The sequence below is a fragment of the Aythya marila genome (genome assembly GCF_965140915.1).
Source record: "Aythya marila genome assembly, chromosome: 14".
Taxonomy (NCBI): Eukaryota; Metazoa; Chordata; class Aves; order Anseriformes; family Anatidae; genus Aythya; species Aythya marila.
Genome location: NC_139055.1, coordinates 14,822,030 through 14,838,726, shown reverse-complemented (window position 1 = coordinate 14,838,726; position 16,697 = coordinate 14,822,030). Strand labels below are relative to the sequence as shown.

Here is a 16,697-nt window from a genome sequence, read left to right as displayed (position 1 = left end):
GGAATCCAGGAAGAATGACAAAATAAGCAAGAGAAGGGTAAGGCAGGGGTCTTACTGGGAAAACTAACAAATTAAAAAACACAAAATGAAAAGGAGCATGAAAGGTGAAGACCTGAAGTCTTCACCCTGGATGAGACCCTGAACACAGGGGCAAAGAGGCTGAAAGATTCACCCTACCCCATGAAAAGATTCACCCTACCCCATGGAAATATTCACCCTACCCAATGCCACAGCCCAGTCGGGTAACGTAGTGTCCAGCCCCAGCTCTGCTGCTCTTCCACAGCAGGCCACAGAAGGCCTGCTTAATGCTGCAAACTGTTTCTAAGAGGGTTAAGAAACAATCTGAGGATTTCAGCCCCGGGCTCGCTACCATCAACACCCGCTTCAGCTCAGCCGTGCCCATTCAGCACCCTGCTCCTCCTCCCAAAGCCTCCTGCAGTGAAATCCCTTTGTTTCCGATGAACAAGATAATTCTCCAGTGCCGCTTCTAGCCAAGTGCTTTTTAATATTTCCCATACACTTGTAGGAGCAGATAAAATCCCTGACTTCTTTAGCCGCTTTCTTGCAGAAATTAAATTACCTTCCATGTTCTTGAGTAAACGACAGGGCTGCGAGATACCTCCCAAGTATCTCTCCTCTGTTGCAACGCTCCTGCATGCTATAAATACAAAGTTAATTTGTGCAATGTGTGGGCTCGCACTTGGAAACACAGAGCACTGTGCAAGCTAATATCCTTCCCAGGAAGAAACCCAGCATGATGCACAAAAGAAAATGGTGCAAGCAAGAGGCAGCCGAGGGTCTCTGAAGTACAAAACAAAGACTTTTTTTTTTTTCCAGAGCTGGACTGACTGCCCCAATGGTGCTGAGCAGAGAAGAGGGGATGTCAAGAGCGAGCAAAGTTTTTGTATGAGGAAATGACTGGAGGATAAAACCGAGGTGGCAGGAGGCCTAGCTCGCTGCGGTGACACGGCTGGCGGACAGACAGGCGATACGTGGCTGCAGCCCAGTGTTCAAAATCCTCTGGCGTCTCTCACCATTTGTTAGGGACTGACTTCACTTCCAAACATTGGGATAAATATTAGCACAGTTATTCAAGATAGCCAGGACACCCAGCCCCTGTTTTTTCTCACTTTATGGCTTTTAGGTGTGGACTGTAACACATCACTTAAGCAGCACAAAACAGATTTACTGAGTAAGTCGTTGCGCTGGCCTTGAAAAAAATATATTGTTTTGATTGGGTCGGTGGTGGGGTTCCACCCAAGATCCCTGGGAAAAGTTAATTAAGGACAACTGCTCACACCATCACGCACAGTGAAATCAAGCGAAGTGGGGAGGGCAGCCCTGCTGGGAGCTTCTTCTGGGAAAGCGATCACGCCTCTGGGACTCTGGGCACGAGGGAGCGTTTACCTGGAATTTATTTTATTTTGGGAACCACAGAAATTCAACCCTTTCAATTGCCCTCTTATCTCCAGTAAATACTTCCACTATTTAGTTTATTTACTTGCTACGTACACTTTGATTTTATGCTTAATACCTTGTTGCCGTACGAAACTAATTGATTTTATGCTTAATGCCTTGTTACTGTACAAAGCGAATTGATTACACCCACAAAACCAGCAGGGAAAACACAATCTGATGACTATGGTAGGATCTTTCACCAGAATTTAAAAGACAGATGGAATTTTTTGCAACCATCTCTTCTCTTTCAGCTATCCTTGGATCTATGTACCTCACCAGAAACCTACCTTATACACGCAGTAACAGGTAGTACCTGCAGTGACAAAGCCCTCTTACCTCTTCATACTGGAACAAAGTTTAGAAAGCTGGAAACAGAGGACTGGTCACCGCTACCTCACTCTTTTAAAGTATAGGCTCTAGAAACTGGCTGAGTTTTGATGAAGGAAAGATCAGGACAACTCTGCTGACTGCCAAAGACTTCCCAGCGCCTCCTCTAGAGGCTGCTCGCATCGTGGACACGAAGGGAAGGAGCACATCCTCATCCTCAGCCCCCAAAGGACACGTTTCTACCTCACATCTCCCAACAGAACAACTGCTGCCTGTGCCAAGAGCTGTTACAGCCCTGCGGATACGGTTACACAGGCTGCACTTTCTAAACCACTTGCAGAGACAGCATGCTTCAGAGTTGTTATTTCTTACAATTTGTGTGTTGGATGGTTTGCTAAAGTTAGGATCAAGTATATTCCAGAGCTGGAACTTTTATGGCTTCTTTACCATTACCGTATATTTTAATTCTTAAAAATAGTTTTAAGTGACATGATAAGTAAAGAGTCCTGGTTAATCTATTTCAGCCTCTTTGCCACATTCCTGGTTTGGCCCCTTTGGCTTGTTAATTTAGAGATATATAAAACCATCTGTTTCACTGTAGACTGTCTTAAGCCTCAGAGGAAACAAACCACACAAATAAATGAAATTCACTATGTCATTTCTGTTTAGAATGTATGTATTTACAGCCATCAGAGTATACACCAAGTACCCTATAACTCTAATGTTAGTGCAGATTTTTAACTATTTACAACACTGTTATAAAAAGGCAGTCAATTGAATTTATATCACACAAGGGATTTTCCTAAACTGTATTCCACCTCTCATTTAAAATGAAAAACACTGACATTCCACACATTGTTAAAAGAATGCAGTAAAGAAATCAAAAAATAAGCCTCACAATTAAACTATGTATCTTAGAAGAAATACATCCCAGGCAAATGTACCTAACAGCACAGATTTTTGTCCATATATCTGCCTCTGCGGTTTGCAATGCCAGGAAGTCACCTACAGACACCCCATCCTCCTAACGTACATTTCAGCAATCCTAGTCTACCTGTCAAAAACAGAGCAGACCTACAATTTTTATTCAACAACATTTCACAAAGAACACAAATTTGCTGAACTTAAAGTTTTTACAGAAGCGTATATTATCGAAAACAGACTTCTGTTCCAGGTGAGCATGAGAAGGAATAAAGTCATCCCAGAATGAGTTGCCTATGAAGGGGGCTACCACTTACTCCCATTTTTTGGCCAAAGGAATAAACACATTTTGATTTTGATCTATAAAAGAGATGATTTTTCAAAACTTGATTCTTATCCCACAAAACAGAGGCCTTGCTTACTGACTGGGGTACTAGAGGGCTGCTTATTATGGGTGAGCCTATTGCTCTGATATTTACAAAGAGAAGATGGTTCCTTCAAATATTCTCTACTATCTGCTTTTATCACTACTGCATTATATAGTACCACTGACAGTGGTTCTCAAGATTAAATATTTAATGAAGGAAATCCAAAGGTGTCCGCCATAGACTAAATACTAAATCAATTTAAGAAAGTTCAGTGCAAGACTGCATAACATTTTACTGCAGTGTGAACAAGGAGTAGGTAGGTGGCCTGGGACCTGAAGTGATTCTTGAGGAATCAAAGAATTTAACTGAGCAGTTTTAAAAATGTATAAGCCAATCGAAGCTTCTAATACAACCATATTTGAAGACAGTTCTCCAAACCATGTTTTTCAGCAGGGAGCTTAGGATAAGGGAATACACATCTAAAACGCAAGGACTTCCAGGGACCTGAGGCCCTGACCCTATGCCACCATCCATCAAAATACATAAGCAGGACTTTGAACGTTTTAATAGTCCCACTGCCAGCTTCTTCCTTGGCCCCTTTTTCTTCTTTTCCTTCTCCCATTTTGGCTTTTCTAGAAGCGGCCTGGATTTTGCTCCTAGAATTATTTTATCTCCTGCCATGAGAAAAATCTATGATGTCTTAATCAAATGGCTCAGCCAACCTACATCCCCCCTCCCCTCGCTGTCTTCCCGCAGCGCAGTTAGCAGGGCTGTACTCACAATGTTCATCAGGGTCAGCAGGTACTTCTGAACGTGTTCTTTCCCATGGAACTGAACAACCGAGTCGTCAACCCCCAGAAGGACTTCAATGTTGTAATCATCATCCGTCGCATGCCTTCGATAGCGCTGCCTTGATCTATGCACCCGGTCTTCAATGAGGCTCAATGCGCTGTCGAGACGATCCAAATTAGTGAGGTTAGCCGCTGAAATCAGACAGACAAACAAGTTAGCAACCAGCCACGGTTCAGGCTCAGGTCTCAGCTAAGCCGGTATGATTTTGAAGCAGCAGCCTTAGTTATGTTCCATATGTTACACAACAGCTTTAGTTGCACTTAATGACAATTAAAAATTACCTAAACAAGAGAGAGAAATCTGACCTCAAAAGTTACTTTGCAAAGAAAAAGAAATACTTTCTGTAAAGTAATATTGTGAAAGAAATATAAAGCCAAAAGGACAGACACCAATGTCTTGATGAGACTGATGGAGCTGTTTGTGGTAAAATAATGATTGCTTCAAAGTACTTCAAAGTAACAGAAATACACCATTCAGGGGTCCCATGCTACCAAGGATATCCATGATTTCAGAACCACAATTAAAGGCAGATAACACACTTTAAATCTGATTTTACTGCCCACAATCATATTTCAAGGTAAGTTGCCAACATAACTTTTTAATATTCAGGCAGGTAGTAACAAACCAACCCCACACCCCTCATCACATTAGCTTCTTTCCTAGGTACACAGATGTAATTCGACAGCACTGACATAAATCCTCTTTATTGTTACAAATCAGGAACACACTTTAGATACAAAATGAATTCATTTCAAGCTACGTTCAGGAATTGTTTAACAGCTTTTCATTCTTCATTCCCTGTTTGTCATGTCACTTTGCATTACTGCATGTCAAAGACCAATCCATCAGGCACAAGAGCGGCCAACATTACTGCTAATGGTTTTAATAGTGCCTGCGATATGAAAAGCTTATACTTTGACAGGACGGAGTACACCTGATGTGGCACCTAGGCACTAAAAATGAATGTGAAAATACGGAATCTTGACATCTCACCCCATAAAATAACAATGATGAGTGTTAATATTATTATTTTCATTTGCATTACAAGAGTCCTGGGAGCCCCAACAAGAATCTCTTCATTTCAGAGGATGTCACAAGAAAGACTTGCTCAGAAAGGCAGCGAGAGCGCTGTGGATTGATTAAAGGCTTCCAGCGCTCACTTCAGAGCAACATAATAGGAAGCAAAGGGAGGAAGCTAAAGCCATCACCTTCAAAGGAGAAATAAGAAACAACTCTTGGAAATGTTACAAAAGAAAGTGGATTCTCCATCTTCGTTTATTGAAGTCTTCACATCAAAACTGGCTGCTTGGGTAGAGAGGAATGAGTCACCAGGCCACGGGGCTTATTAAGAGTATCTGGGCTCTTGCCTTAAGGCCGCGGCCTCAGGTTGCTGCCTCAGCAGGCCCTAAGTGATGCCGCGGTGCCAACGTGCGGCACCGTGCGGCCTTCAGGCACCAGGAGGGGAGGCACAGGCAGGCTCCCACCTCAGCCACACCGCCCATGTCCGTTGCTGTGCCTCCTCCTGGGCTTCAGCCTGTGTCTGCTGTGCAAGGCCTGAGCTGCAGAAATGCTCATCTCTGTGCCCCCTGCAAGAGACCTCTAGGCACAGCCCCTGAAGGGCACCTGTGCCTGTGTAGAAAGGACAGGCCTGGCATGAAATCCACAGCCTCAGGCAATTGTGTTGCACTCACTGCTCCTTCCTCACTCACCAGACAGACAGAGAAGGCCCCATGTGGTGCCCCTATGTCCCCACAGGGCCCCATGTCCTTCTCCTGGGAGGTCAGTGCCTGACGCAGCTAGCAAGCACAACCACCATGTTCTGCCAGCCCCAAAGCTCCCAGAAGCTTCTGCTCCTGGGGCTGCAAGATTTTAAGATTAGGCTGTCAGAATCCGTGATTCAGCATGAAAATTTGCTCTTCTCACAGAGCCCAGCTTTGCCATGGAGGGGAACGCATCTGGCCTGGCAGCGATGAAGAGAGCCCTTTGGCAGGGCTCTAAGCCAGCCAGCAGCCAGCACCAGCCCTATCTCATGGTTTACTCCACTGGGAAAGCCTCAGTTTTAATTCTTGCTAGCTCCCAGAAGTAATTACTTAGCTATCACAGTGGGCTCAGGAGATTCGCTATGGGATCACGGGGCAATCATACATTCATGATCCACAAGGCAAATCACAGTTACTGTAAAATTTGACAATAACTCTTATAAGCCCTCTAGAAAAGTAAGAGCGGGCTGGCAGGGGCTGCAGGTCGTGTCCTCTCTCTGCCTCTCACACAAAAAACCACAGCAATAAGCAGCAAGGCCAAAGCTATCAGACGTGATATTGCAAACCAGCAGGCGGGGGAGAGCCTGAGCCCTGTGGTGCGGCTGCAGACGGGGCTGGTGCAGGCTGCAGATGGGCAGCTCTGATGGCTGGGGGCCTGCCAGCCTCAGCTGCCATGCCTTTGTTTTGGTGGATGGGTGGCTGTCAAGGTATCTAAAGCTTTTGTGCTTTCATTTCTTTCCCTGATGTGTCAAAGTCAAGCTAACTCCTAGTGTGGTTTCTTTATTCCTGCTGTGAGTAAATCAGCTGGAGGCAAAACGCGATCCTAGCATCCTGCACTTACCAACCTGCAGTGAAACTGCCTGCTCTCCCTCTGCTCCTTTCACCGCTGTCCCACTGGCACCCTGACAGTCCTGCTGGCTCCTGGAAATAGTGATCAGGAGGCTCCCTGGGATTCATCTCGCTGCCAGTGGGTGCCAACCAACCACTTTACATTCTGCTCAGAGCATAAAAACTCACCACACTCACACTTATCGCTGCCCCTCCAAGACAGCTCGGCCGGCAGGCACTGGTACTTCAGAGGCACGGCCCTGCCGTGCTTCCCAGCCGGCTGGAGTCTGCCTCAGACCAGCAGCAGAGCTCTGGATATTTACGACAGCAGCTGTGAGGGGTTTGATTCACATCCCGACTTCCCGCTGGCTGTCCTTCCCCGGGCAGCTCTCCCGGGACAGCGGGGGCTGCTCCACACACAGCCCGACATCACGCAGCTTGCTCGGGCTCTGCTCTGCCGCCCAGCCTCCTGGATGGCAAAGGGTTGGATTTGCTGGCCCACGCTACGTTACAGCCACAAGAAGTTTACTCAACTGACAGCTGCACCCAAATCTAATTAAAACCTCTATTTTCCTGCGGTGGGAGAAAAACAAAGTTGCATTTATAGTAAATTAGAAGTTTGCCAGGTTTTGGCATCTCAACTTTTTTTATTTATACTGTTAATTTTGTTGTTGTATTGTTGTACTCTTAATAATATGCCAGAAAAGATAAGAACTCAATGAAATAAATAAGACACTAAACTCCTCCTTCATATTTTCCACATTACCTTGCTTCTGACCACCCCTACATTTTGCACAATAATGCTACAAGTCATCTCAAACTGCACTGCATTTTACTAAATCACCCCAAGACCTCTCCATCACATGTCCATTTTCAGCAACTTTTGCCAAATCAGTGCATCAGCCACTAATTATTGGTGCCAACTTTGCTCTCCATCTCCCCAGAGCAGACACTTGGCATTCTCAGGGGCTAACAATAGCCTCTGTTGAAACCTCCTCTGTGTTCCCACTAGGAAAAAAAAACACATTTCTGAAAATTAAACACTGAGAGACAGGGTTGTATTTTTCTCTTTTGCTAATCATCCAGAATAAATCACAGGACAGCACCGCTGTAACAGTTCACCCACAAATCCCTCAAAAAGTCTTTTTTAAAGCCAGCTTAAAAAATAACTGATCATTCAGTGACTTTCTCCTAATGCTGCGGACCTTCTTCCAGCTCAGTATAAGTGGCCAAGTTGTTGATAGAAGGAAAACCTGGGCGTCTGGCTTAAGCATAAAAATGGGAGCCAGGCAACCTGGGCTGTGTTCCTGCCTCTGACACAGACTTCCCTGCGATGCTGGAGGATGCAGCAGGCAGCTGAGAGCTGGGAGGCAGAGCCTGCCGAGGGAAAAGCATGTGTACGACCCAGCTCAATTCTGCAGCCTGAGATTTTTGGGTATCCTTCACTTCTGCTTGCAGTTAATGCAGGCATCCTAACTTATCCTAGTATTTGTAGTTGCAAACTTATCCTAAGCAGTGAAGTGCTACTCGTTTGCTGACTCAGACAGTGTCCCCAGCTGTGCCAGTCCCAATGATTTGTTAATATATGAAGAGCACACTGGAACCTAAAGAGGACCTAAAGGTCTTTATACTGTGCAGGTGCAAACTGCACACAGCTTTACACATCATACAGGATCCCTCTGCAGGGCTCCCTTTCCCTCAGCAATGTGCAATATCCCCATCTTTCATCTAAACTGTTCCAGTTTTCGATCTGATGTTTTCCTTCTTGGTATTTGGGCTCTACCAAAAGAGCCCAAGATTCCCTGAATTTGAGGTCTGAGCACCCAGAATCACACAGCTTTCTGGTCTAATCCCCATCTCTAAGACAAGGAAAATTCACACAAACATCGGGTTTGCCTTTGCAGGACTTCAGGTCCTGCATCTGCTGGCCACAGCATCGCAGCCTTAAAACTGGACACCCCCAAGCTACCCTGCTTGTCCCATGCAAGAATTTTCCATCTGTGACTGTTCAGGATTTCTGACAACACTTTATTTTCCAGGAAATTTCGCCTCACTCATTAATCTTTGATATCACGTGCTTTACAGAAACCGAATTATGTGACATCTTCGGAGATTCTGCCTTACCCATCGCAGCAGTCAAAACTCCAACAGATGCTGGGAGTTACTGAAGCATGAACGCTGCCTGCCATGAAAACCGCCTCTCCCTGTGTTTTCTGTCACTCCCTTTAGGACATGCACCAAAAGTACAGTTGCTGGCTTGTGATCTTGTTTTGTTTTTTTTCATGACCGCTTTCAAAAAGGCTCAGGGAAATACAGCTGCACCTACAGTTCTTACAAGTCCCTTATGAAGCTATTGCACTTTAAAAATAGTATCAGCTGTAGGGTTCCCCAGTCTCACAGCAGCGATATTGTCCTAATAAAGCATTTCCTCCTTTTTTTTTTTTACCTTCTCCTTCTGGTAGGGGAAAGGCAACTTTATGAAAAGCCCAGCAGAGAGACCAGGACAGGCAGCTGGGAGACTAAACTGCGTGACTTGTTCACAGATATCAGCTGTGGCTTGTCAGCAGAGCAGCCCACTGGAATTTCATCTCAAACATGAGTGTGCAGCATTCAGACCGGCCAACCACCATTTCATATGCAGCTTGTTTGCTTTTGCGGCCACTTCATCTGTCACGGTGGGAGCAGGCAGACACCTGAGCCGAATGCTGAGCTCCTCTTCTGCAGCCTCACGAGGCTGAGCATTTCTAACTTGCTGATGTGCTGCTCATCTCCATTCCCAGGACACGCTTCTGCAGGGACTCCCAGCTTCCCATTTTTTCATGTCAGTTGCTGCAGAACACTGGCTTTTTTTTGTTTCTTCTCATTAACCCCGGTGACTCAGACTGAACACTGGGGAAGCCCAGCTGGAGCCCATCGTGTTGCGGTGGCATCAGATCTGTGTGTGCAGCACCGTTGTGGCCACCCTGGGCTCCACACCGCTCAGCTGCAATGCAGGAGGTGACAACGCAACCCCAAGGCTGAGACTTGCAGTCACAGCGGAGGTGTGAGGCCATCCATCACTCGGTGCTGCAAATGCAGAGAACCAGGCTCCGTAGCAGGGAAGCACAAGCAGGCGGGATGGACTTGCTGCAGCTCTCAGCTTCCCACTGCTCGAGTACATCTGCACCTCTGGAAAAGTACCAAACACCCTCGACAGCTTGACAAAGAACTGCTCTTTGGGGAATAGCACTTTAAATCACAAGTCATCTTTCTGCAACGCTCCCTGCAACCCCACGCTGTAGGCTTCTGTTGTGCCTGTCCTCTGTGTTGACTGACTCCCCAGTCAGCCCCCCAGTAGCCCATTCGTGTATTCTGCCAAAATCCCTGTTTGTCCTCCACACCATGGAGGTCTGAGGCAACAAACAACAGTCAACAAATCTTACTCTTTATTTCCTGGCAATTTTTTCTCCTGTTTTAAGTTCGTCTGTTTGGGTTTTTGTTATTCCATCCTGTTGCATGCACTCATGATGTGTCTTGTTCATTTGCTAATCAATAGTTTCTCTGACTTATTTTCTTTTTACTTATTTCTGCTGTTTATGCAGCCCTGCTCACCTTCTTCTTTGCTTGTTTTCCAAATGTCCTCTATTTGCCTTTCTTCTCCCCCTTGCTAACCTGCTCAGCTACACAGGACTTTCATAATTTATAAATCCCTTTTTCATACTACAGTCTGCATTTGGACATTTCTGCTATATATCATTCATATGAGAACTGGGTAAATCCAACAACGTGAATTAAAATGGAAAAGAGCTCCTGTGAGGTGAAAACTAATTGAAAAAGGGCTAAACAAGAGAAGTGAATCACACACAGTACGCTCGGCACATGATACAAAGCTGGCCCTGTTTAGAAGGGCATCCCCAAGAGGACGTTGCCTCAGCACAATTTTAACTTGGAACTCAATTTTCAGAGGATTTCATCTGATTTCTCGCATCTCAGGTTAACACAGTGGCTGCTACCTGGTAAACCCTTACCCAAGAGCAATTATCACAGCAGAACTCTCTTTGGGTGTGTGTTCAAATTCCTTCTCGTCCACTTTTTTACATAAACCAAAAGCAAAACCACACCAGTAGTCTAAAGACCAGGCATGCAGCAGGCATCCTCACAGAGGTTACAAATCCCAGTCCTGCCCTTATCTGCAAAGACGAGTAATTCAGACGGAAACTTTTGGGCCGCATGCCTTGCTAACCATATGATCTCATTATGAGCTCCCTGCCTCTTAATTTACATTACTGCCGTGGCTGGTTGGATCGCATGTTAACACAGAGCCTGCTCCACCTTCCACCCATCGGTGGGCAGTCTGCCACAGGTACTGGGGAGCCTGGGCTCCAAAACCTCCAGCCTCCCGGCCTCCAGCTGCAGGAAGGCCAGCAGGCATGGCAGCTGAAATCCTCCTGGAATGACCAGGTCCTAGCATGTGAAACCACTACAAGATCAAAGTACTTCAAATACTGCATGTTTGGGCCTTACAGAGCATTCCTGCAAACTTCCTGGGTTAGGAAAATTGTCCCATATTTGCAAAATGAATGCACATTAGCAGCACACCAGCATACTGAGTGCAGGCGGGCTGCTTGCTAGGCTCTTCTTTTCTTGTCACCTACACAATGTTATGGTGGCTTCAAATCTGGAGACATGCTCAAGAGTCTGCCTGAACCAGAGTCACAAAGGATAACAAAGTTGAAACCTACCGAAGTGGCAAAATCTGGGAGAACTTTGAAAACTGAAGAAGAAATGTTGTTTCCAAAGGATAAACCAATTAGTGCAGTGACAATGGCCAGGTGGACGCTGTGGCAAACAGCCAGGCGAGAGACACGAAGAATAACCCCAGCGGGTTGTTGCCAAGGAGACTTTTCTGGCACGGCACAACAGAGAGGAAAGGTATTACAATACTAAAAAGAAAAGTTGAAAACTAAATTGATCTCATCAGGGCCACAGTCACACAATGAGCAACACAAAGATGAGAGGTAATTGCACTGCTAAAAGATTAAGTGATAGCAAGGTAATATAATATCCTGGACTAAAACATACTTTTTTTTTTTTTTTTTTTTTTTCAAAATGGTGAAACATCTTGTGTTACAATTTCAACTTTCATATTGCAACATAATAGTCAAAAAGGTGCATTGAAAAGAAAGGCAAACCAACCAGGCAAACCATTCAGTGTGACCTTGCTGAAATGGAGCGTTCTGAGAACTGAACATAAAGTTTTTCCAACAGCAAAACTCATCCTTCAGAACATTTTCAGCTGTCATCCTTACTAAAGCAAATGCAGGTTGCACGATTCAGCACCAAACAATGAATAAGCAAGATGTTTATAACTCGGCGCTTAAAACTAAGCTCAAAAAGGGCAAAAAAGCTACCCTGTAGAAAATTAATTTATGGGCCAACCTCGAAGTTTCACTGACTTAATTGATTGCATCTGGGAAATGCTTATCTTGCAAATATTTTGGCAAGTCATTGTAAACTGGCCTGTGTTGCAGAGCCTGTGACTCGCACATGTTGCCCACTTCACCACATCCCACCCGCTCACACAGCCCTCACCCGGCCCAGGAACGCAGCTCACGAGCATCCAAGCGCAGGCGTTGCAGGCGTGCCAGGGGGGCTTTCCTCTCAATGCGTCCCACGGAGCTACAAAAGGGAACTCTGTTCTCTCAAGCTCATCAGCAGCTAATGAACAATAAATTAAGGTGTGGAGCTCGGACACACAGCACCGAGCCTCCAAGCCCCCATGCACGGCATGAGATGCATCATGGCGGCTCCACAGCCTGTGGTGAAGCAGGGCTGGAGGAGTGGAGAGGCCTAGGCCAGGAGGCCATACAGGCCCTCTGATGCCACCTGATGCCACTTATTGCCCTCTGACACCCCAAACCCCAAGCCCCAAACCCTTCTGCTTCTCTCAGAACAAGGGATGAGCATCTCACCCACAACTTCCATCCCCCTGCCAAGCTTTAACGAAGTGTTTATGGGCCACTCGAGCCCGAGGCCGCCACTGAGATACTCAATGCATGATCCATATTCCAAGCATGATTAAATTACAGCAAATTAGCACATTAAATCAGCTGCCCAGCCGACCCCCCAGCTTTGTAGGTGACACGTCTAACAATCTCACTTGCATTTTTAACAGAATTAAATGCCAAACCACGGTACAGGACTTGAATAACAACAGGTTACGGGGAATGGCAGTTGTCTTTCCATAAGCCAACTATTCTGCATGAAGGGGAAATTAATTTTAATTACAGTTTAACAAACAAACATTAAAAAACAGGTTTAAAAAAAGTTGAGCTCCTACACAAAGCTAGGGGAGGAGAGAGGAAAGAGAGAGAAGATGCAAAAAAAATACATACAATAACCATACCTCATTGGAAATATTACTGAAAAATAGCATCTGAAGCAAATATACATCTTTCCAGTGCTTTTTAGCCAGAGCCACTGACCAACAAACCTTGTCTTTTGGCAAAGTTTTGGAGTAGGACTCTACCACCCTTTGAACAGGGGAGCTCTTGAGGGAGACGTGAAGTCTCACAAAGTAGTAAAGGATCCAATGTCAAGTAACAAGCAGCACAAATCTCATCAATGTAACTAATGAATCACACAAACGACAATGCAAACAGCTCTTGGTCTTCTGTATAATCATAATGATCTTTTAATTAGACAAAGTAAACAGTCTGCTGTGTTCACATTGTGAAGGAAAGCATAGGAAGAAAGTTTTCCAAATCCTAGGGTGAAAAATGTGCGCGGTTTGAACTACCTATAAATTCAACCAAGTTCTTGAGCATCTCAGAATATTATACCAGAAACCATCAGTCACTCAGGAAAAAAAATGCTAATTTAACGAGAAGAAAACATCATCCAGGCAGCGTGAGCAATGGCAAAGCAATATATGGCGCCTTGGCTACTTACACTGGCAGGACTTGAATCAGAGCAAGAAGGAGTTATAATTTTACCTATGTTTTGAAAATACCCATGCTGCTAAATCTGCCTGGACTTTCTGTAATAACAAAACCAGCTGCAATTGATTAAAGACTGTAAGAAAGACACAGCTAACTTGGAGGAAGCATGCATTTCTTGAACTTAAAAATGACAGCAGAAAACCCTGAGACAGAGCCAGTCTCTGCTCCAGTGGAAGCACAAGAGGTTTATTCTCAAGGCATTTCAAAATCAAGGGCAAGGGCTTCTTTTGTCGTTCGTAGACAGAGCTCTGGCTCTGTCAGGTCCTACAAAAGGCAAACTGCTAAACACTGCCTGTTCCTATTGAGGCGTGTGGGTGTGAGATGGGTCCCAAGGACAACAGCTGAGAATAGAGGCTTTCAAACTGCAGCACTTTTTTGGAGGATGGATCAAGAATGGAGAGGGATGGAGGGAAGGAAGTAGAGAAGAGGAAACGGGAGGAAGGAAAGCAGCTGGATGGATGCAAGAAGTGAAAGCAAATCGAGAGACAAAAGCTGGAATACCAAATAGCACTGAAAAAGAGGCAGGTGAGAAGAAGTCAAGGCCAGTCTTCGTGCTGTGGTTCCCCATTGCCTCCAGGAGAGCAGGTGGATATGGGAGCCTGGCTCTGCGAGGCCGCCCAGCTGCCCCATGTGTGTGGGCAGGGCTTGAATGTTTCTTTTTGAGATAAATTTAGCATTAATATCTATGGGCTTTGGAGGGATTAGAGCCAGGTCAACTTTCAGTTGTTTAGTTTCCTGGCAGTTCCAAGTTATTTTTAATTCATTTGGGGTCAAATGGCCTCAAATACTGAAAATTTTTAAAACCGAAGAAACAAATCATTTCAGCTGACCTGAAATCACGTTTTCCTCATTTGATATGAAACCAAGCACCTCAAGTCTCAATTCAAAGTCTCATTTAAAAATATAAGATATTGCAAAGGAAAGAAGGAAAATGGTTTGTTTCAAACCCACAGCCATGAAACCCAATTTCAGAGTTTTTCATTCTTTATCTGTATGAAGGTCAGTGAAACTTCAACATCTTTTAACACCAATAAAAAATCATCCAGCTCAATTGCAAGTGCAAGGCCTACTAAGAGTTTCCATTTGCCTCTTTCCACCTTCTGTTCTCTTCTTCCAAAGGGACGCTCAACATTTCAGGACCTCCGTATCTTCCCTGGGATGTTTAAGTTTTATTGATAAGCAAGTTGTGTTCAATGTTATCTGATTTGTCCTTCAGTTTGGCTTGCAGCCTAATCAAACTGAGGATATTTGTCTATTAAATAAGATGTAGCTGGTAGGATGTAATATTCCTTGGCAGGCTTTAGAGCACTTCTCCAACAGGGACAAATCAGACCCATTGAATCTCAAAATAAAAGCCTTTCAAGAAATATGTAACAAGGAATTTATCTCATACATTAAAGACAGTATCATCTTTGCCAATGCAAATAAGGCCTACAGTGGTCAGAAACTGCATTTGTATTCACTTTGCAGAGTGTTATAAAATTTCTTTAGTATTAATGGCAACTCTTACCACAGAAAATGAAATCAGACCTTGGGAAGTGAATGCAGAATGTCCAGTAAGAAGGGCTGGGAAGCCTTTTACATACATGCACACATATGAATATAACAGGAGCTAACATGAAAGAATTCTGTATTTTCACAAGGTATAATGGAGGTTGGAGGGTTGGTGGACAATTCATGTTAGCTAATGTTTCTGTTAGAACCGTTTTTAATAGGAGTTAGACATACTGGAAAACTATCAGAAACAACAGCAAACTGAGATATTCAATTTAAACAAATTCATTAATTTCTCTTTAAGAGATACAAACCCAAACTGATGCTGAGAAGTCTAAATAAGTCAATGGCTGTTAGGGAAACAGCAGAAGCTGTTAAGGATAAAAACAGTCGCTCCAAACCTTCAGATAGTTTCTGCCTGTTGAACTGTAGCAGCCTATAAAGACCACTTAGCCTCTAACTTGTTACTTCTACAGAGTAAACTGGAAATGTCAAAGCCAACACTGGAAAAGCCTCTCCCTTTGCCTTACAAAACTAGAGTAATCAAGTTAACAGAGAGCTCTGCTGATTTAAGTAGAAAAAGTTCCCAGTAATTAACACTTTCTATCTAAAACTGGTAAAAACTCAAGATCCTGTGCTTTTGCAATGAGTTATGGTTTTATCCAAACGCTCAGTTGTGGTTAGTTGTACTCCATCATCTGTTTCTACCTAGTTAAAAGATTTGCCGACCAAGCTGCTCATGGTTTACTTGATGCAAAACAGTCTGTTATCAATTAAACAACAAACAATAAAACGAAGGGAACAAATACAAAAGTTTCCCACAAATCATCGGCTCTAACACCATAGCTTATGTTTAATTTTAGGAACCAAAAGGTAAAAGGCTGTGCACAAGTATAACCATATTCTGTATTCTTTCAAAAAAACTAAATCTGTAGATAAAAATACTTATCATACAAACACTGGAAATATTAATTATTAACGCATGCTGTGCTAACAGAAACAGTAATGTTGTCCCCTTACTTGAAGTCAGAACAGAATGTATCCTCAATTCTGGCAGAGCAAAAAAAAACATTACTTCAGTTGTCCAAGAGATAAATTCTTTACATTTTCCCATTACCTCAAAAAAGAAGAGAAATTTATGCAGCTAAACAAAGTTAAGCAATAACTGAATTTACTTTAAAGAAATAAAGAGACATCTGGCAGCATGGGGGAAGCAAGGCTGGAGGGACAACTAACATCTTTTGGTAACTGAAAAATGCACGTTCTGTGTGTCAGGGTCTCTTCAACAGATTATTGTACTCCAGAAGCATAGTTTCCTACGTATCTCTTCGGCAAAATTAGTACCACAAATAGTGTTTCCTTCAGTCCACCTATAGAATTTGTTCACACAGATCTGAGACCATGAACAGTGCCGAAAAGCAATGTTTTTGAAAGTCAGACAAAACTGCATTTATTTGGCCAACAATAGTTCTATTGAATTATGCAACACGAAAAAGACATTAAAGTACCACAGTCAATAAAGGCTCTGCTTGGCTTTGGTGCCCTCAAAGCCCCCACAATCCCAAACAATTATTTTGGACTTGCAGGACTCTGCTTTATCTTCTGCAGTGTGGGAGCCGGAAATGTATTTATTGAGACTGACACTAATCAATACCCATCATTTTCTCACAGGCTTCAACTTGATTAGAAAAATCATATCAACAGCTGCT

At 44.0% G+C, this 16,697-nt stretch overlaps 1 protein-coding gene across 1 annotated transcript in view; it reads right to left on the bottom strand.

The window, feature by feature from the left end:
- ADAMTS2 (ADAM metallopeptidase with thrombospondin type 1 motif 2) overlaps nt 1–16,697 on the bottom strand; it is a 177,527-nt gene that overhangs the window by 56,028 nt on the left and 104,802 nt on the right. The window contains exon 4 of the mRNA XM_082771292.1: nt 3,855–4,057. Coding sequence (XP_082627418.1) covers nt 3,855–4,057 — 203 coding nt within the window. The remainder of the gene's footprint in view (nt 1–3,854; nt 4,058–16,697) is intronic.